This window comes from Aristolochia californica, unplaced genomic scaffold, assembly GCF_029961685.1.
Source record: "Aristolochia californica isolate CCGP_79_NKW_82.1479 unplaced genomic scaffold, dmAriCali1.0.hap1 SCAF_5, whole genome shotgun sequence".
In the NCBI taxonomy this organism is placed as follows: domain Eukaryota; kingdom Viridiplantae; phylum Streptophyta; class Magnoliopsida; order Piperales; family Aristolochiaceae; genus Aristolochia; species Aristolochia californica.
The window spans coordinates 36,983,940-37,006,373 of NW_027182214.1; the positions used below are offsets into that span (position 1 = coordinate 36,983,940).

The 22,434-nt window shown below is 41.3% G+C and overlaps 3 protein-coding genes across 3 annotated transcripts; 2 read left to right on the forward strand and 1 right to left on the reverse strand.

Moving 5' to 3' along the window:
* Window positions 1-679: 679 nt before the first annotated feature.
* On the forward strand, window positions 680-3,303 carry LOC137965292 (disease resistance RPP13-like protein 4). The gene is given in 2 exon segments (XM_068811616.1): window positions 680-1,447; window positions 1,450-3,303. Coding segments are annotated over 2 exon segments (2,622 nt in total).
* A 45-nt stretch (window positions 3,304-3,348) lies between these two features.
* On the forward strand, window positions 3,349-5,193 carry LOC137965293 (disease resistance RPP13-like protein 4). The gene has a single exon (XM_068811617.1). It carries the CDS (start codon window positions 3,349-3,351, stop codon window positions 5,191-5,193), a length of 1,845 nt encoding a protein of 614 aa, XP_068667718.1.
* A 6,593-nt stretch (window positions 5,194-11,786) lies between these two features.
* On the reverse strand, window positions 11,787-20,294 carry LOC137965294 (uncharacterized mitochondrial protein AtMg00810-like). Its single transcript, XM_068811618.1, has 2 exons — window positions 19,964-20,294; window positions 11,787-12,676 (listed from the first exon to the last, which is right to left on the reverse strand). The coding sequence occupies exons 1-2, from the start codon at window positions 20,292-20,294 to the stop codon at window positions 11,787-11,789; spliced, it is 1,221 nt and encodes a 406-aa protein (XP_068667719.1).
* Between the last annotated feature and the right edge of the window lie 2,140 nt (window positions 20,295-22,434).

Here is a 22,434-nt window from a genome sequence, read left to right on the forward strand (position 1 = left end):
TAGTCTCCACCTTCTCCGTTTACTTAATTTTCATGTTTGCTTATTTTGGATGCAACATACTAGGCATCATTTTTGGTGTACTGTGCGCAGTTATCATCTAGTCGTTGTGGAATTATTCGTAACAGTTTGTGTTTGTGGGTTAACTGATCAATTTGAAATTTGATGACTGCTTTGAACGAAAGAGCAAGAAAGAGTTCATTTATTTCATATACTTATCTTTTTGGCCTTTGAGAGGTCGAGGAGGAAGGAGAATGAGAGCATGAACCATCTTTACTTGTTTTCTGTTTTCTCAGCTGATCTTTCCAGAAAACCAGAGTCTCCAATTTCTCTTTTTGACCGGTTCCCAAAGGCAGTTGGGTGCATGCTGAAAAATTAAAATAAAGAAAACTTAAACTTTTTTTTTTTTTTTTTGTCAATTTGATCTCTTCAGGCCTTTCTAGTTGCAGTCAACTAGCTGATCTGCTTCGCTATTACACAGTGTCCGGCGGCTCTAGAAAAGAGTGAGATAAACCTCCTATGAAGCTGCTCATGATCAGTACTAGTATAAACATCTGAGAATCTTACACGATGTCTGGCAGCTCTGGAAAAGAGTGAGATAAATCTGCTTGTGATCAGTACTAGTTGTTTAAATATCTCTGAATCTTATACTGACTTGAGTTAGATTTTCCATTCCAGTGACATGCAACAGCAACTGGTTTCCTCAGTCGTCAGTTCACTCTTTCAGATCATCCTCGGGCCTCCAGCCACCTTGCTCATTGATTCTCTCATCAAGGAAGGTCAAGTCCTGGTCGAGTTTCGTGCTCTGTTTTCAGAGATAAAGAGCCACCTTGAAGTTCTTCAAGCCTTTATGGTGGACGCCAGTCGTCGTAAAAGAAAAGAGCCACATCTTCGGCGGGCATTGGCCAGGTTGATGGAGTTGATCTACGATACAGAGAACATATTAGCTGATTGCCAAACCCGACTCAAGGATCGCAGTATCTTGGCTCTCTGCTCGGTCTACTCTCCCAGTCAATTGCTGTTTCGTTACCAGACTGCCAAAAGGTTAAAACAGATAAAAATGGAGATTGAGGGGATAGAAAAAAATCTGGAACCATTTAAATTACTTGTGGCCGGTGAAGAAATAAATCAGACAGGAAATGCTAGATCAAGCAGCCATCATGTTAAGGAATCGGAGATTGTGGGTTTAGAAGGAGACACTGAGAGGATAAAAGATTGGATTCTTTACCAAAATAGGCTGAGCAGAGTCGCAATTGTTGGGATGGGTGGTTTGGGCAAAACCACCATTGCCCAGAGGATCTTCAACAACACCGAGGTTGAAAATTATTTTGAAGTGAGAGTATGGATGTCAGTTTCCGCACAAGTTATCGAAAAGGAGCTCTTGAAAACTTTTTGGATAAAATCAATAAAGGGGATCGAACAAAACACCAGGGGGGAGATGATAATGATGGGCTGCTGACGAGCATAAAGCTTAGCCTATTGAACAAGAAGTTTTTAATTGTATTGGACGATGTGTGGAGCATAGACGGTGGATGGTGGGATCAGTTAATTGATGCGCTGCCAGAAGACAATGGTAGCAGTATCATCGTCACCACAAGAGACGAAAGAGTAGCAAAAAAAATGAGGATAGTGGAGTACCGGATTCACAGGCCTAAATGTCTCAATGATGAGGAGAGCTGGTTTCTTTTCACTAAAATTACCTTTTTAGACAACAGAGGCAGACGTAGAAATCCTCCACTCGAAGATGTGGGAAAGGCGATTGTGAAGAAATGTAAGGGACTACCATTGGCGATTAAGGCGATGGCGGGTATATTGCGTCTCAAGCCTTCGTCTCCTAGCCACTGGCAAAAAGTTGCAGATAATTTTGAATCAGAAATTGTACGTGAAACAGACACAGAAAGCTCGGAAGTAAAGGCTTCTTTACGACTCAGCTACGATGCACTCCCTCTTCGTTTAAAGCAGTGTGTCTTGTGCTTTTCTATCTTCCCTGAAGATTTTACGATAGATGTTGAGCAGCTGGTTTATTGGTGGGTTGGTGAGGGTTTTGCCTATGCAGAGAATGGAAGAACAACACTAGAGTCGGCATATGATTCTCTCTCAGAACTAGTTAGTAGGTGTTTAGTAGAGGTTGCTGATCAGGGGAACTATGATGGAAGGATCTATAGTTGCAAAATGCATGACCTTGTCAGGGATACGATCATCAAAATTGCAGAGGAAGATGAATTCTGCAAACTTGATGATGAAAAAACCCATCATCTGGGTCTTACAAACTATTGGCAGGTAGGTGATAAGCTGGCAAAATATTCTAAACTCTGGGCATTCTTAATTACAAACAAACCCGGAAGCTCTGCTGTAAAATTGAACTATCTGCCTTGGTTGAGTACATCCGTAAGAGTGTTGGATCTTTCATCCTCAGATATCAACGATCATCAGTTGAGATGGATTTGTTCTCTGAGATATCTTACTTGCATTAGTTTCAAGGGAGTCGTTGGGATCAAGGAACTGCCTGGCCGTATTAAGAAGCTTCGGAACCTGCAGATCTTGGTTCTTACCGACTGTACTGCTCTAAAAACGCTGCCTGATAGTTTAATGATGCTAAAGAATCTGACAGTTCTGGATGTAGGAAATTGTACTTCTCTCAGACACCTGCCAAGGGGATTGGGAAAGCTATCTAACCTTCAAGTCTTGTCAGGATTTCATCCAGCTAGTTCAACCACTATGGATAGTTCTCAGCTAACAGACCTGGAGAATTTGACTCAACTCAGAATTCTGCGTATGTGCATAACTGAAGAAGATCAAATCATCAGTGTCAATGTTGATTTGTCTAGGCTGAACCATCTACAAATTCTAGATATCAGTATCGGGAATAGTAGGGGTGATGAGAATCTGTCAGGGAAGCTTGATCTTCTCGTCCCTTCTAATTGTCTTCGAGAGCTATACCTAAGGAACTTCAAGAGAGAAACTAGACCAACCTGGCTCAATCCCGTCCAGCTTCCTCGCTTGGAATATCTTTTCATTGAGAACGGAGATCTTAAGAAGCTAATCTGCGTCGATAAGACAGAGATATGGGCGGTGGAGGGGCTGTGTTTGAAAAAGTTGCCTGAACTGGAATTGGAGTGGAAGAGGTTAAAAAGTGCCATGAGTAGGTTGAAGTATGTGGAAGTCAACGGCTGCCCGAGGCTAAAAGACTTTGAGGTTCCTCATCATCCACTTGGAATATGGAGGGTACCAAAAGAAGGAGAAGAAGAAGAAGAAGATTTGGAGAATGTGTGCTTGGAAGACGAAATTGAGAAATTAAAAAGGTAGACTCTTCACAAACAAGTAGGACTAAGCACAGTTGCAATCATTGGGATGGATGAGGGAGGCGAAACCGGCATTGCCCATAAGTTCTTCTATGATACCAAGGTTGAGCTTGACTTTGGAGTGAGAATATGGGTGTCATTTTCTCAAGAATTGGAGCTCTTGAAAGACATCTTGGATAAAATCAATGAAGGGCAGAGAAGAGAATACGAGGGAGGCGATGATCGTGATAGGCTACTGGACCGTATTCATGGAAGCCTTTTGAAAAAGAAGTTTTTACTCGTACTGAATGATGTAGTGAGGATATACGGTGGATGGTGGGATCGGTTTTTAGGTGCACTTCCAAAAGGCAATGGCAGTTGCGTCATCGTCACTACACAATACGATTACATAGCAAAGGAGATGAGAGTGGTGGATCTGATTTACCGGCCAAGTGAGGAGAATTGGTTTCTGTTTTCTAAAATTGCATTTGAAGAAAAGGGAGGCAAGTGTAGAGACGTCCAACTGGTAGAGGTGGCAAAGGAGATTGTGGTGAGATGTATGGGGATACGGATAGCAATAGAGTTGATGGCAGGTCTCATGCGTCACACACCTCCTCGGGACTGGCGACGTGTTGTAGATAATGTTGATCAATCTGTACTTCTCATCTACCATATTCTCCCTCTAAATCTTAAGCGGTTTATGTCGTTATTTTTTCTGTTCCCGGAATCCATGACGGTAGAAGTTGAGCGGTTGGTTTATTGGTGGGTTGGTGGGGGTTTTGCATCTGCAGAGAGTGGGAAAACAGCACTGGAGTCGGCTTACGATTCTCTCTCGGAGCTTGTTAGTAGGCGTTTCGTGAATGTTGTTGATGAGAGGAACTACGATGGGAGGATCTATACTTGCACATCGAATCTAAAAGTTCAGGAGCTGTCCGATGGTTCCGTTGACAACATTTTGGAGGAAATTGGGGAGTCCACATGGCAATATGTCTTTGTTCCAAACAGTGTATTCTCGCGGAGTGGCGATACGGGCCCGACAGTGGTGGATCTTTCATTCGCAAGGGATTTTGAGAGTAAAGATAAGCTCAACTGGATTTGTTCACTTGAGCATCTTAGATGCCTTATTCTCAAGGGATTGAAGGGGATCAAGGAACTGCCTCACCAATTTAAAATGCTTCAACACTTGCAGCTCTTGATTCTTACCGACTGCACTCGTCTACAGACGTTGCCTGCTGGTATAATGACTCTAAAGAATCTGACAGTTCTGGATATCGAAAACTGTACTTCTCTCAGGTACCTGCCAAAGGGATTAGGAACTCTTTCTAATCTTCAAGTCTTGTCTGGTTTTCGTCCAGCTATCTCAACTTCGATGGATGGTTCTTTGCTAAAAGACCTGGAGAATTTGACCCAACTCAGAATTTTGCGTTTGTGCGTAAGTGAAGAAAATCAAATTCACGATGTCGAAGTTGATTTGTCAAGCCTTGAACACCTTAAGCTTCTAGATATCACTATCGAGAATAGTAGGGAGGTAGGGAACCTGTCAAGGAAGCTTGATCAACTCTCTCCTCCAGCTTGTCTTCGACAGCTGTACCTTAGGGGCTTGAGGAGAGAAATTGGACCAACCTGGCTTAAACCAGCTAGGCTTCCTCACTTGGAGTATCTTTGCATCGAGAATGGAAATCTTAAGGTGTTGAGCATTAATACGACTGAGAAATGGAAGGTGGAGGGGCTGTATTTGAAGATGTTGCCTAGATTGGAATTGGAGTGGAGGAGCTTGAGAAGTGCCATGCCTTGTTTGAAGTATGTGGAAGTTAGCGGCTGCTACTTGCTAAAAGGATTCGAGCTTCCATATGTTCGTTTAGATGGGATATGGAGGCTGCCCAAAGAAGAAGAAGAAGAAGAAATCAGAGTTTGATTAATTGAAGTGGTAGGATAGGATTTCATTTAATGGAATTCATGTAGCATGATGTGATTGTTTTTTATAACAGGAATATATGTTGTGGATTTGCTCATTGTAGTTCACAATCTTGTACAAAATTTGATGGTCCTGAAACATCACAGAATACTATCCCATACAATCGACTTTGTTTCATGAAAGTAGATATTGTTTTGATTATTTTGTGACTGGTAGCAACTAACATAGTGTTTGTTCTTATATTGTTTTATGTGTCTTGGTGTACAAAAGATACTAAAAAAAACAGCCTGTCATCTCTTCGTCTACCAAGTGAGTGTGATAACTTGAGCACCACTTACTTATCTCTTAATTAGTGTAGCCGTGAAGTATCACTACCACAGTAAAGCAAGGGATTTATGTGATCAGAGTAATATTTTCTAGTTCACCCATGCAAAATAGGCAAGGTGAAGAGCTACCCTCCACCCTCTTACTTAGAGGAGGAAGGGTTAAGGGAGGACTGCCCCCAAAATATAGCTCAGGACCACGAATGGTTTCTTGCTCAAGAAAGTAAACTCAAAGATACTTTATTTTATATCTAATTTGACATAAAAATATTTTTTCTTGAATCTTTTATGACATCATGATTCTCTTCTTTTTTTAGCTTAACTTTTCCTAACTCCAATGTGAATATCTCCTTGACATGAAATTTCTCCTTATGAAACTAGACTTTGACACCTTTCATAAAAGTATAATTTATCCTCATAAAATATACTTCTTTTGATAGAAATAACCTGAATGATTTTGGACTGAAATTTGGCCAAACTAATTACTCTTTCTTCTTTGCCCCGCATGACCATTGACCCTTGCAAAAAAAATATCTCCCTCTTGAAAACTCATATTGCGAATTTGTTTGATAATGTAGAAAACAGACTTATAGATATTTCATTCAACATATATATCCATATAAAGTCTCATTCTTAATGGCTTAAATGGCTCGAAAAGTGAAGCATTCTACTATTGCTCAAACCTCTCTTGCAGTTTGACTTTTCCTGCTTTAAATATCGATTTCTCTTTATATAAAACTCTGATTGCTAAAATTCCTTTTCAGTTGAAAAGTAGATTTGAATATATTTTCTTAAATATATAATTTGTAATATTAAAAGTTCATTATAAAGGTTTGAATTCCAAGAAACCAATAGGTATTGGGACAGGAAAGAAAGAAAAAAGATGAAATACGAACCGAAACTACTAGAGATGATTGATCGGAAAAAGATCATATTATCTCATTGGGTTGACCGAGCCAACTCACAGAACCATCTCTGATACCATGTTAAATTTTTGGAATAAATAAAAAAACTTTACTAACACCATATCTTCCAACACAGTACATGAACTTCTATTTATAATAGAGGAAACAAGTAGAATTCAATTACAATTAAACTACCCTTATCCCAGTTACACAAAAAATTAAACACTAAAAGATAAGTCCTAGAACAATTAAAAAATTTAACACAAATAAAAAAGAAACATGACGAAAACATTTTTAAATTAAAACTCTTCTATGAGATCTCCTTCCATAATAATTTTGGTTATGTAAGACTTCTTGTTGTGAGAGTCATGTGAGACTCTTCCATACTTGTTCTTCAATAGACTCAATCTTGCTACTCAGAGAACTAAAGCTTGGTCGATCATAGGAAATACATTGATCAATCATACTTGCATTGTACTTCCAGAGGGAATTCTGATTGATCGATCATCCCCTGATAATGATCGATCATCTTAACTTTTCAGAACCAATGGTAACATATTGATCGATCGACCCATCAATGAATAAGTCACATCCTCACTGAAAAATAACCGTTACACACGATTGATTGATCAATCACTTTACATTAATTGATCAATCATTGTACTGATTTTTGCAAATGGGCAAAGAAACAACTAGTTTGGCTTAGGGGATCTATAAACACCCCACCAAACCTCACATAGAGAAGTTAATGCACATTTATTGGCAAATCCATAAGAATTTATTCTCAAAGTCTTGAAATCCTTCTCTTAACTGCTTTTGAGTAGAAGAGAGCTGCAACATTGCATATCCTTCACTCTTTGCTCTACCTATTACTTGTATTTCATATAGTCAAGCTCCTACATATTCTCATTGTGCTGAAAAGAACTAGATGCTTGGATCTCTCAAAGATAAGGTACTCTCCAAGTATTGGGTATAAGTGATTTTTCCTTGCTTTGAATTTATTTTGAGAAAGATTCATCTAGAATCTATCTAATCTAGATAAAAAGGGCCAACTAAAACTAGAATCTAGCCAATCTCTAAGGGAGATTGTATTTGTAAAAAAATGTGTATTGAGCTACACGCTGCTTAAAGAGAGATAAAATTTCTTTTTGTAAATTCTTGTTATTTGAGCATTAAATATTGGAATTTCCCAAGCAAGAGTTCTTGGGCGATGAATACCAATAGGGGAACATTGATAACTATTTTTTTCTATGGTTTGCGAATGTTTACTTTACATTGAAATTCAATATTTTACATGATTTCTATTACATGAATAAGTTAAGTTTTTAATTCAAAAATCTCAATTCACCCTCCTCTTTAGAAGCCACCTGAGCCAACAATTGGAGTTAGAGCATGCCAAACACTTAATTGGAATCAATATCCCCTTGAGTTTAAAAAATTAAATGATATTTCAAGATAAATTGCTCATTCTCTAAGGACAATCTGCCAACCATCCTCCTTTGTTCAATGAAACAAACTATGGATATTGGAAGGTAATATTGGAATTCTTCCTTCAATCCATGGATTGGGATATATGACATGCAACCAAGAATGGCCATTTTGATCCTCAAAGGCTTGAAAATGACATTCCAATTACAAAGGAATTCAATGATCTGACTAGGGAAGAAAAAGAGCAGCTCAAAATGAATTCTAAGGCAATTAACCTTTTTTTATGTGCCTTAAGACCCAATGAGTTCAATCGGGTCTCTGCATGCAAGACCACTAAGGACATATGGAAAAACTTAGAGATCACGCATGAGGGAACCACTAAAGTAAAGGACTCTAGGATTAACTTATTGATAGCTCAATTTGATGATTTGAAAATAAAAATGGGTGAATCAGTAGGTGAAATGAACTTGAGGTTCACTCATATAATTAATGAATTGAATATCATAGGAGAAGATAATCCTTATATAGGAAAAATGATAAGCTTCTCAAGGCACTTCTAAAGTCATGGGACATGAGGAAGACCACCATTTGTTAGAATGCAAATTTTAAGTGAGCTTGGAAGAGCTACTAGGAATCCTTCTCACATATGAGATGTAACCTCAAGAAGTTGAGGAAGAGAAACCCAAAAGAAAAACCATTGCTCTTAAGACCAAAGTGAGTGTTGAAAGTATCTCTAGTGAAGAAAGCTCCAATGAGGTGCGTTTTATCACTAGACATCAAAGAATCTATAGGAAAAAAGAAAAATTTCAGAAAAGGCTAACATATAAATGACATATCTTTTAGAAAAACTAATGTTTTTCTTGAGTGTGGGAAACCAGTGCATAGAAGGAAAAATGCCCAAATCTTAAAGAAAAAAATCCAATCCACAAGCAAAGATCCTAAGAACAAGAAGGTTTTGATCTCAACTTGGGATGGTATGGATGAAGAATCTAGCCACTCAGAAGAAGAAGACAATGATGTTGGCTTCATGGAAATTGAAGATGATGATGGGTCTACCTGTTAAGCACCTAACCAATACTACCCAAAAGACTGGCCTTGCAGGTAGCGAAAAGCCAAACACTTATCCCAGGACCATAACACTACCACTTTCAAAGAGGTAAGTGACTTAGACTATTCAACCAAACTTGAATTGTTATTAGAAAAATCAATTCAAAGTCTAAAAAAATATGAGGATAAATGCAAAGCTCAGTTACACAAGATTCCAAAGCTCAATGAAGAGCTTAGTATCTTGAAGGAAGCCAATGAAAGTCATATGGCCAATGCTTCAGGACAGTGGATTAATAGACAAGCTATCCTATGATAGACTTGCATTTAAAAAGACTAGTTTAGACTTAGAACATCAATTCAATAATCATTCTCCAAAATCCACACCCAAGAGGAACGTTGGGAAAAAAAGAAAAAAGTAAATCAAGACGTTCTCTCCCATTCTTCACATTTGGTGCCACTACTAAAATGAGGTGGGTCACTATGCCCAAATTTGCAAAAACTGAAGGTTTTGAAGACTTAAGTAAGCTTGACCATGTACACAAACTACACAAAACTCTATATGGATCAAAGCAAGCTCCTAGAGCGTGGCATGAAAGATTAAGAGAATTCTTAGAAGAGAATGGCTATTAGAGAGGCAATGCAGATAAGAGTTTATTTAAACATAACCATGATCAAAACTTGATTATCATTCAAATCTATGTGGATGATATCATATTTGGTTCTACAAACCCCTCTCAATGTCAAGAATTTTCTAGTGTAATGAAGAATGAGTTTGAAATGAGTTTAATGGATGAACTCACATTCTTCCTTGGACTTCAAGTAACTCAAACTAAAAATGGCAAATTCATAAATCAGTCCAACTACACTATGGGATTTCTTAAGAGATTCAACATAAAAAATCTTAAGTCAATTAGCACACCCATGAGTTCATCCTAGGGCCATAGATAAAAAAACTCTATAAAAGCATGATAGGATCCCTACTATACCTTTCAGCCAATAGACTAAATATAATGTTCTCGGTATGCCTATGTGCTAGATATCAATCGATCCTAGAGAATGTCACTTCGTGATAGTAAAAAGAATTTTTTGTTATCTACTTAGGACACCAAACTTAGGTCTTTGTTACTCGAAATCTTCAACCATTGATCTAGTAGGTTACTCTGATGCTGATTTTTTTGGTTGAAAAATTGACAAAAAGTGTTAAGCACTTAGCCAATACTACCCAAAAGACCGGCCTATTAGGAGCGGAAGACATAGGTACTTAACCCAGGACCATAACATCACACCCACACTCGCGAGAGCCGACGTCCACGATGGCCCACTTGCAACGGCCTACTCTAGCGACGACCCATGGTGTGGGAACACACTTAGGTCACCCCTTTCGCATATAGCGGTGGCCCGTTGGTGCGGGAAGCACACTCTGGCCGCCCCTTCCGCTAGGTCGCCCCCTCCACAGTCGCCCCATCCTGGATTCGAACTCGCGACGTAGTGCTAGCTCTGATACCAAATGTTACAAAGGATTATGAGTGGAAGTTATCAATTACTTGGAAATATGTTTGTCTCTGGATTTTCCAACAAACATATACTCAGTTGCACTATCCACCACCGAAGCTGAATATATTGCATGTGGAAGTTGTTGTGCCCAACTTTTTAGGATGAAACAACAACTAGATGACTATGACTTAGAGCAATAAAAAATTCCAGTCCATTGTGACAACATGAGCGCTATAATTCTAAGTAAGAACCCGATTCACCACTCTTGATCAAAACGCATAAGGATTAAAAATTATTTTATCAGATAGTTAGTTCAGACCAAGGTTATTAGAATTGAGTTTGTTCCAATAAAAAATCAATTAGAAAACATTTTTACAAAGCCATTAGGATTTGACAATTTCTTTAAGCTTTGAGGAGAACTAGGCATGAGTTACCCACCTTGATTCACTTAGGTTAAAAAATATGATCTTAATGAACATCTCCCACCTTAGTAGTGCCATAAGAGTGAAGTGGAAATCAAAATTTCACATTTTTGTCCCTCTACATAGGTCATTGATCGATCAATTCCTATTGGTCGATCGACCAACTTGAATGATTGATCGATCGATCGATTGACACAGAATGTGTAAAACAGAGTAAGCTCAACCCAGGAACATCTAAACAACAATCAAGAAGAAATTCAACACTGATCTTTATTCTTATACAAACCAATTTCATCCCACCACACGCTCTTAGAAGAGCATCAATGGCTTCTGGACTTACAGAAGAAGAAACTAAAATAAAACAAACAGGAAAATGTATGATTCTGGATCCGATTTATTGCTAAAGAACACCTCTATTTATAGGTGTTTTGTAGCACTCAATCGAGGAAGACAGTTGGGAGACAGCTACGGAAATGATGGTAGGAAGCTTCCTTTCTCTTCTGGCGCCGATGGAGGCCTTTGTCCGCTGCGATGAGTACAGAGTGCGCCTCTATTTTTTGCTGCGTCCATTAATTCCCATTCACACTTGGGTGTTTTAATTTTCCGTTCATACATGGGTCTCCCAATCGTGACAAAGGGCATACCGTGGGGCCGGAACCGCTAAGGAGGCCAACCCCCTTGGATCCCCATCGGGGCTGACGCCCCGAACCCCACCTTCATTTTACATTTTCTTCACAAATAACCATTGTGGCACAATTTGACCTCATCAGCGTCTAAGTCAGAACCGCTAACTAATTTACTCACTATCAATATTGGCGCTACTCATAATTGGGGGCCAATGAATACATTACATTAACAGTAACTTGTGAGAGGTGGGCATTGACACACTAACATCAACCCCCACCCCCCCCCCCCCCCCCCCCCCCCCCCCCCCCCTCCCCTCCTTTTCCCCCTCAATGTTCACCTCAGTTGGACTAAGTTCTTGGGCCAACGCCCAAGCCACGAAGATGCTTGTTCATCTGAGCACTCCCTAATGCTTTGGTAAAAATGTCTGCATGGTTGTCTTCTATAAGGTTGTACTCCATGTATAGGGTCTCCTCTTCAATCAGGTCTCTTACATAGTGATACTGAATCTCTATGTGTTTAATTCTAGCATGGAATATTGGGTTCTTCGCCATAGCTATGCAACTTTGACTGTCACAATTTAAGGTAGCTGAATAATTCAAAATGCGTCGTAGCCACACAACTTCATAGGCTGCTACACAAGTAGCTTTGTACTCTGCTTCGGTTGATGAGAGTGCAACTGTTTTTTGCTTCTTACTAGCCCATGAGATGATACCACTTCCAAACATGAATTCGTAGCAAGTAACAGATTTCCTCATGTCAATATCTCCAGCCCAATCTAAGTCACAATACCCATATAAAATATCTCTTGATGTGTAAGATACTCCAAAAGTTAAAGTACCTTTGAGATATTTGAGGATCCACATTCCTTTGAAAAGATTTTTGTAAAACTTGATGATGTCAGGTCTTGTGTTACAAAGGAAGATTAAACGTCCAACTAATTTTATGTAGAGCTTGTTGTCAACCTGTCCAGAGAGGTCATTGATTGACAACTTTGTATTCACTTCCATTGGGGTGACTACTGGATTACTTTCGGTCATGCCAAAAGTAGATAATAGTTCTCGAGCATAACGTTCCTGAGAAATAAAGATATGATAAGATTTTTGCCATACCTCAATTTCCAAGCAGTAATGAAGAAGGCCCAAGTCTGTCATGTCGAACTCTTGGCTCAACCATTCCTGAGTCTTCACAATGTTGTCTTCATGGTCACCAGTGATTTCCAGGTCATCTACATGGAGTACTACAATGACTATTTTCTCATGTTCACAAAGAACATACAAGTTTGCTTCAGATTTGCTTCAACATAACCAGCGCTCCAAGAAGAAAGAGTCGATACGTTTGTACCAGGCTCGTGGTGCCTTCTTTAGACCATACAAGGTCTTGTCGTTCAATGCTTTTTTGGAGCATCAATTGAGGACATACACTGCTATATTTATGTTACGGTCCCGTGTCATGGATCGAGTAACACGGCGTGGGATTTGTGAATCCAGCACTCAGAATTTACTCACTTCACGTCAAGGGTATGTGTATGAGTATTTCTCCTTAACCAATGCTTGGCCAAGAGGAAAGATCCTCTTTTGAGGGTCCTACCGAGTTGTTGTGCTAGGTAGAAGACCCCACAACAATGCTGACCTTGCTAGAGCAAGGTGCTCTCTTTTTTTGGTCACGGCAAAGAGGGTTTGGCCCTCTTTGTTGCTGCTCTAGCTAAGAATGCAATCCTTCTTTCTTAAATAACTTGAAACACGAGTTTGGGATAGGTTAATACCTCTTCTTTGATGCTATGATCAGCTCCCACGTTGCACCAGGAATTGCTCAAGATTTGAGGATAAAAATCCTCACTTTGCTGCTTGGTAAGGGAGGAATTCGGCCTCTCTTGTTGCTGCTACCAAGAAGGAGGATAGATCTCCTCTTTGGGCTCGGAAAAGGGGCAGGAAGCTCCTTTTATTAATAGGGATGATGGTGGATGAAGTTGGGTGAAGATGGATGGCAATGAAGGGTGAATGATAGGTTGGATTTTTGGAGTAAACCCTAAACTCGGGATCAAGAGGTGATCCCAACCTATTTAGACTAGGTTATTCTAAAATCTCAAAGCTTACCTATTTCATTCATACCTATCCCTTAAATAGGGAGTTTTAGGGTTAGGGTTACAATAATTCCCCATAATGCCCTTACATAAAAAGTAATTAGAAATAACTCCTACTTAAAACAATATAAGAAATAAATCCTACTTAAAACAATATTAGAAATAAATCCTACTCAAAGAAATATAAGAATTAAATCCTATTGAGTGAGTTGTTGTTGTCTTCTTCGTTGTGTGACTCGGTGTGCTATTGAGTCCACAACATCTGCCTCCCCATGGAGAAAGAGCTTGTCCTCAAGCTCAAAAGCTGGGTAGACTTGTTTGAAGATGTCCACACGTTCCCATGTTGCAGTGTCGGGGTCAGTGTCCGTCCACTGAACGAGAACCTCCCAATGATCATTGGTCAAGCGTGCACGTAACACCGCAGCTGGGTTAAGAATAACCTCGCCATGATCAACTGGTGGTAGGAATGGAGTGGATGTAGGCTGTGCTCCGGAATGTGGCTTCAAAAGAGAGACATGAAACACATCGTGAATTTTGGCGGTGTCCGGTAATTTGAGTTGATAGGCGACTGGTCCCACGCGTCGAAGAATGGGAAACGGCCCAAAAAATCGGGGTGAGAGCTTATGACGTGGAGGTCCCGCTAGAGACTGCTGATGGTAGGGCTGGAGCCGTAGCCACACATACTTTCCAACCTCAAAAGAGACCTCACGGTGGCCTCTGTCGTATACATCCTTCATCCGAGCTTGGGCACGTCGTAGCCGTTCTGTGATATTCTGTACCAGTAGATCCCTGTCTATGAGTGCCTGATCAATCGTGTCCACGCGGGTGGACCCTGGGTTGTACGAGAGGAGGCGAGGTGGATCCCGACCATATATAACCCGAAAAGGAGTGGATTGCAATGCAGAGTGGAACGAAGTGTTGTAACAATATTCGGCCCACGGAAGCCATTGAACCCATTGTCACGGACGATCCCCCACCAAGCACAGTAGATACATCTCGATGGTGCGGTTCACCACCTCAGTCTGCCCCTCTGTCTGTGGATGATAGGCGGAGGAGAACTTCAATTTCGTCCCACTCAAGCGAAACAGTTCCCGCCAAAAGGTGCTCGTGAAAACTGCATCTCTGTCACTCACAATGGATTCTGGAATGCCATGTAAGCGGACTATCTGCTCCAGGAAAGTCTGAGCAACCCGTGTTGCTGTATACGGATGAGCCATCGGTATAAAATGCCCGTACTTGGAGAATCGATCAACCACTACGAAAAGTACGAATTTGCCGGCTGACAGGGGTAGGCCTTCCACAAAATCCATTGAAATGTCGGCCCAAACCTGCGTTAGAAGGGCCAGAGGCTGGAGAAGACCGGCTGGACTCAAGTGCTCGGCTTTGTTACGTTGGCATACCTGACAGTCGCCAACATAAGTCGCAATAGAGGCTTTCATGGCTTGCCAGTAAAAATCAGCTCGAATTCTGTGCAAGGTCTTCTGGATCCCCTCGTGTGTACTGTCGTGGTAGGCCGAGAGAATAGCTGGAATCAACTCGGACTCAGGTGGAAGGAAAATCCGATGCTTATAATAAATAAGTGAATCCTGGATGGACCACTTCACATTCATTGTCCCTTCTGAGATTTGCTGATGCAGTTCCTGCAGTGCAGGGTGAGTAGCATGTGCTTCTCGCACCAAGTCCATAATGAGAAATCTCGGCTGGCTGATAGAATAGACCGACTGCTGATCTTCAAAACACCGTGACAAGGCATCTGCCGCCTTATTTAATCTCCCCGCACGATACTCCACTGAGAAGTCAAACCCCAACAACTTACTAATCCAGTGCTGTTGTGGCGACGTCGTCAAACGCTGTTCTAGTAAGAATTTAAGGCTGTAGTGATCTGTGCGTATGAGAAAAGCCCGGCCCCAGAGATAAGGCCTCCAATGTTGGACCGCTTTGGCCAACCCAATCAATTCGCACTCATAGGCTGCCAGTTTGTGATGGCGGACTGCCAACTGTCTGCTAAAATAAGCAATAGGATGGCCCAACTGCTGTAAAACGGCCCCCATGCCCACGCCCGAAGCGTCGCACTCTACCACGAACAATTCGTCGAAGTTGGGAAGTTGTAATACTGGCGCGGATGCGAGGGCAGCTTTGAGTGCCACAAATGACGTGGTGGCCCCCTCATTCCAAATAAAGGAATTTTTCTTGAGTAAACTCGTCAATGGTGCTGCCACTGGCCCATAGTTCTGAATAAATTTACGGTAGTAGCCCGCAAGACCCAGAAAACCCCGTAATGTAGAACACGACTGTGGTTGCGGCCACTCGTGAATAGCTCGGATCTTCTCGGGATCCACTGTAACCCCCTCATGTGAGATAATGTGTCCCAGATATCCCACGTGTGAAGCCGCAAAAGAACACTTGGAGTGTTTCAAATAGAGCTGATGTGCTCTTAACAAGTCGAAAACAATCCTCAAGTGTGCCAAGTGCTCCTCAACCGACTTGCTATATATCAAAATATCATCGAAAAATACAAGAACAAATTTTCGAAGATAGGGGCTAAATACCTCGTTCATCAAAGCTTGAAAAGTGGAGGGTGCATTGGATAACCCGAACGGCATGACGACGAACTCAAAGTGGCCATGGTGTGTGCGGAACGCCGTCTTCTCGATATCAGAGGGGTGCATCCGGACCTGATGGTATCCCGAACGGAGGTCGAGTTTAGTGAATAACCACGACCCATGTAACTCATCCAGAAGCTCATCCACTACCAGAATCGGGAACTTGTCTTTTACTGTCTGCATGTTCAACTCCCGATAATCCACGCAGAACCTCCATGTCCCATCATGTTTCTTCACAAGTAAGACGGGTGAAGAGAACGGGGAGCGGCTGGGACGAATAAGACCTTGTTTCAACATCTCATGGCACTGACGCTCTATCTCGTCCTTCTGAAGATGTGGGTAACGGTATGGTCGCACGACCACTACCTCAGAACCTGGTTTCAGACAGATCCTGTGGTCACAGTGCCTCATGGGAGGTAACCCCGAAGGCTCCTGGAAGAGGTCATAGAACTCCTCAACCAGACCATCACTAGTACTGTCAGGCTGATCCTGTGTCTGCAAAGTGTGTATGCGTGGGCCCTGTCCACCTGACAGCCCTGTAAGAGCACCCGACTTCCGGCCAAATCAAAGCTCATGGTTAAAGCCGAAAAGTCCCACAGAATGGGCCCCAATGTTTGTAACCATTTAATGCCTAAAACCATATCAAATCCCGCTAGGGGAATAACAAAAAATTCCGCATTAAATGAAGTAAATCCAATGGAAAAAGTTACCGCCTTACTAATCCCATAGCTAGGGACCTTCTCGCCATTGGCCACTGAGACGGTGGCTGTCGGATGAGTGTGTATTTGGAGCTGGAGATGCTGTGCGGCTGTCAAACCCAGAAAATTGTGTGTACTCCCCGAGTCGACTAGTCCCACCAGTTCTCGGTCAATGACATGAGCTCGGACTTGCATTGTAGTAGGCGATTTCTGCCCAGTAATAGCATGCAAGGATATCTCTGGTGGTTCCTCCTCGATAATATCCTCTGGTTCCTCTGGATCCTCGGAATCCTCCATCTCGAGCCAAAATAATCGTTTACATTGGTGTCCGACCCGATACTGCTCATCGCAGTTATAACAGAGATTTTTGGACCGCCTTTCTGCCATCTCCGCACTCGTCAATTTTTTTATAAAGCTCGGTAAGGAATTACCAGGGCGGGGATCGGCTACCCGAGTCGTAGTCGAAGTGTGTCTGGATGGTGCTGCTGTAGATGTTCCCTGAGATGAATTATAGCGGCACCCTTGCCACGTGGAGGAAGTGTTCCTCTCACTCGACCAACCCGGCTTACGTTGCTGCAACTGTTGTCGTTGTTCCATTGCTCGGGCCATATTCATGGCATGAGCTAGATCCGTGGGCATAAGGAGTTCTACCTCTAGCCGTAAATACTCATTGAGACCTGCTGTGAATAAGGAGACCTGCTGGTCAACCAATACCCTCTCTCCAGCACGAGCCAACTTTTCCTGGAAGAGTTTTTGATAGTGTTCCACTGAACCCGTTTGTCTCAATAAGACTAACTCTCCCAAGGGGTTGCTGTTGGCGGGAGGCCCAAATCTAACTGTGCATAGATTTTTAAATTCTCCCCAAGTCATTCCCGGTCTCTCTTTATCTACTTGAGTCACCCATAACATGGCTTCATCTGTCATATGGAAAGAGGCTAGTTGCACCTTATCCCATTCAGTAGTCCCTTGGTTCAAAAAAAAAATTTCACATCTATGCAACCAAATTACGGGATCCACAGAACCATTGAAAGAGGGAAACTCTAACTTGGTGTACCTTGGGATTGTGCCTCCATGCTGAGGTGCTTGGACAGCAGTACGCCCAGGCCACTGCTCCCCTCTTCTGTGATATGGTTGAGCAACCTCTCTCACCTCTGGACTCTGATGTCTCTCTGTCCTCAACTCCTGTAGCATGCTAATGATTCGGCTCATCTCTTCTTCCAAACCACAAACCTTTCCCAACACTGGTTGTGCTGCTTCAAGGCTATCTTCTATCTTTTGTATCCTGATTTGGATTTCTTCATTGCTGATATTATCCCCCATGTTACCCTGCTCTGATACCAAGTTGTTACGGTCCCGTGTCATGGATCGAGTAACACGGCGTGGGATTTGTGAATCCAGCACTCAGAATGTACTCACTTCACGTCAAGGGTATGTGTATGAGTATTTCTCCTTAACCAATGCTTGGCCAGGAGGAAAGATCCTCTTTTGAGGGTCCTACCGAGTTGTTGTGCTTGGTAGAAGACCCCACAACAATGCTGACCTTGCTAGAGCAAGGTGCTCTCTTTTTTTGGTCACGGCAAAGAGGGTTTGGCCCTCTTTGTTGCTTCTCTAGCTAAGAATGCAATCCTTCTTTCTTAAATAACTTGAAACACGAGTTTGGGATAGGTTAATACCTCTTCTTTGATGCTATGATCAGCTCCCACGTTGCACCAGGAATTGCTCAAGATTTGAGGATAAAAATCCTCACTTTGCTGCTTGGTAAGGGAGGAATTCGGCCTCTCTTGTTGCTGCTGCCAAGAAGGAGGATAGATCTCCTCTTTGGACTCGGAAAAGGGGCAGGAAGCTCCTTTTCTTAATAGGGATGATGGTGGATGAAGTTGGGTGAAGATGGATGGCAATGGAGGGTGAATGATAGGTTGGATTTTTGGAGTAAACCCTAAACTCGGGATCAAGAGGTGATCCCAACCTATTTAGACTAGGTTATTCTAAAATCTCAAAGCTTACCTATTTCATTCATACCTATCCCTTAAATAGGGAGTTTTAGGGTTAGGGTTACAATAATTCCCCATAATGCCCTTACATAAAAAGTAATTAGAAATAACTCCTACTTAAAACAATATAAGAAATAAATCCTACTTAAAACAATATTAGAAATAAATCCTACTCAAAGAAATATAAGAATTAAATCCTATTGAGTGAGTTGTTGTTGTCTTCTTCGTTGTGTGACTCGGTGTGCTATTGAGTCCACAACAATTTACTGCTTCCCCCCATAACATTTCTGGTTGCCCAACACCTTTCATCATGCACCGAGCCATTTCCACCACTGTTCGATTTTGCCGTTCAACTACACCATTTTGTTCTGGTGTATGTGGAGCAGTTAGTTGGCGTTTGATGCCAAATTTATTACAGTAGCTAGAGAATTCAACACCCATATACTCTTATCTTGTACATCGTTGTTTTAGAGGATTAAAAGAATCGTATAATTCTTTCTTGCTGGTCATGTGTCGGGAAGCTCCAGAATCTAACACCCATGTACTCTTATCTTGTACATGAGCACTAGAACACGATTCCTCTGTGACAGTGAACAGAGGAAGCTCTGTTTCTGCATAATTTGTAGATTCTCTATTCTTCCAATTTTTTTTCACCGTGCCATTCTTCTCATCATGGATTCGTGTTCTACAATCTTTGATAGCATGGCCCTTCTTGTTACAGTAATAATACGATCCAAAGAACTTCTTTTTCTTTGGTTTCTTCTGTGTTTCATTGCTAACCTTTGCTTTTGCTGTGAAGGCAGAGTCAAACAGATTGTCTCTACCTTTTAGCCTCATCTCCTCCTTCATCAATAAGGCAAATAATTCTTCAAAGGTCAACAGAGGATCATGAACTTGTGTATTGAGTGCTGTCACAAGCCTGTCAAATTTTTGCGGCTGCACTCAAATACATCTTCGAGCAAGTTCCTCTGTTGACTTGGCTATACCAACATAAGCCATTTTATCACTTAGGTTTTTCATCCTAGTAATAAAAGACTCTGCTGCCTCATCTTCACTTAATTTTTCAGTAGCAACTTGATTTTCCATATTTTGGATATGAGTTTGGTTCCTCGTTTCATACTGATTTTTCAGTATGTTCCATGCTTCACTTGCCTTCGAAGTGTGTTGAATCAGGATGAGGACAGAATTTTGAGTACTTGTGAATCGCACACAGTGCATCAGTATACTTCCTTCTCCAATCTTCGACAAGCTGAGGATTAGGAGGAGTGGTATTTCCTCCATCAGTGACAGCAACAGGTTCAGCATCAACTCCTAGAACTATATCAAGAAGTTCATAGGAGTCCAGAACAATAGTGATTTTGAACTTCCACAGAAGATAGTTCGTGCCATCGATTTTGCCTTCTGTAAAAGCTGGGGGACGATTACATATTGTTGGTACAGAACCATAACTAGCAGAAGAACTACTAGGCTTAAGATCAGTCATGATGTTGTGCTTTTCGACAAATGATTGTTGTTAAGAGTCCCCTAGAGCTCTGATACCATGTAAAACAGAGTAAGCTCAACCCAGGAACATGTAAACAGCAATCAAAAAGAAATTCAACACTGATCTTTATTCTTATACAAACCGATTTCGTCCCACCACACACTCTTAGAAGAGCTTCAATGATCGATCGTTCACAATGCTAAGTGAGAACTTGAAGAGTCTCATTTTTTTATACCCAATCTCTTCATTCCAAATCATTTCAAAACCTTATTCCATGTTTCCTAAGAGCTCTAGAACCCTACTCTTCCTTTCCATTCCAATTTGAGAGCGGCACCCACTCAAATCCGAGCCTAAAGCCCTCCTTTTTACCCAATATCTCTTAGAACCAAGTTTTCCACCATGGTAAGGACCAAAGTCATGACTAAGAAGAAGACCCCATCCAAGGAACCAAAAATTTACGAGGAAATGCCCAATTGGAGGGAGCACTTCCGCAATAGGAAACAAAGGTGTGTAGGTACTTTACAAGCTTCATCAATTAGAGCATAGTGGAACCATGAAAGGTTCACATGACCCTTTTCACAAGGGAGATTGAGAGGTTTGAGAGGTTGTTTTCCTCCTACAAGGGATTACTTTAGTTTGATGAGCCTGTCTATCCCTTGCTTGTCAAGGTCTTGTACTTGAAGCTTGAGGTAGAAGAACTCGAGCCTAATAATTTGAAGATCTCTTCCTATGTGAAGAAGACCACAATCTCCATTCATTCTATGGATTTTAATGACCTTCTCATGACTACCTTCATGGGGATGACCTGACACATCAAGGAGAACTGGCCAATCGATCTTCACCCTGACTGCCCTCAGAACATCCAGGACACCATCATGTTAGTATTCAGGAAGCAGGCAGGAAGCTTCTATGAGTTCAAGATCAAGGACCACACGATGGCCCAAAATGTTATCATAGAAGTTGTCACCCACATCTTCAATCCGAGGAAGAGTAGGTATTTGAGACTGACCACCTCTGACATTTTCTAGATGTGGGTGATCACTCACCAGTTGCAGCTCAATTTTAGGTACTTCATGACCATTCAAATGGCCAACATAGCTGCTAGCTCTTGAGTGGACGAACTTCCCTTCATTCATTCCATCATATCCATCCTCCAGTGGAGCGACATTGATTTATTGGATGAGGAATCGATGGACATCACCAAGAAGATATCCATTGGGCAAAACCAAAGTTGGAAAATTTGGCTTTGCCAAATGGCAGGATCAAAGGGTTCAAAAGGATACCATCCATACATTTTGAGACGAGATGAGTTCAGAGCCGCAAGCCAAGAAATATGAGTTTGTGAGAGGAGGAGAACTGAAAAAGGCACATCTTCCTCCATTGATCGACTATTTGCTCTTGAGGATTCAGTGGATGATATCTGGGCTACCCAGGTACCGATTCTTGCTACCCAAGAACAATTGAAGGTTGGGCAGATTGAGCTACGTTAGAGCCAATAGAGGATTGAGAGTCTACTCATGACCATCCTTAGCCGTTTACCCCCTCCCACCTAGTTATTTTACCCTAGTCCTTAGGATCATTCTATTTTTGACTCCCTTATACTTGTGCATGCCTATACACTTGTATTTTTTGCTTGAAGCATTGTAATTAAGTACACATTTTTTAAAGCATTTATTATTTATATATGAAATAGTAGTGACCAAATCTTTAGCTTATTTTTGTGCATTCTTTGAATATCTTTTTGAGTGCTAAAAAGGGGGAGAATAAGATGGGAAATTTGACCTAAAATCCTTAGGCACTCTACAAATTGCAAAATTGAAAATTAAAATGACTAAAAAGAACCATGCAAAGATTAAGAGGGAGCATATGTTGAAATTGCATAATTAACTTAGCTCCATACCTTAAGGGCTGTGTATGATTTAATTTTTACAAGTTAGGTTTTGTAATAATGAAAAAGGGGGAGATTGTTAACCATAGGTTAACTCCTTTATTGATTTTTATGATAATAAAACTTAATAGAGTTGATAATTTGTAAACTAAGTATTTCAAATACTTTACCTTCAAGAGACATGCATCTCAAGGTCTAAATCAACAAAATGAACAAGCTTACTCAAGACCTGAAGCATCATTTAAAGATAAC

Coding starts and splice junctions, on each gene's coding strand:
- LOC137965293 (XM_068811617.1), top strand. CDS start 3,349: ATGGATGAGGGAGGCGAAACCGGCATTGCCCATAAGTTCTTCTATGAT.
- LOC137965294 (XM_068811618.1), bottom strand. CDS start 20,294: ATGACTGATCTTAAGCCTAGTAGTTCTTCTGCTAGTTATGGTTCTGTA. Junction 12,677..19,963: donor TGATTCAACACACTTCGAAG/GCAAGTGAAGCA, acceptor TAGTCATTGTAG/TACTCCATGTAGATGACCTG.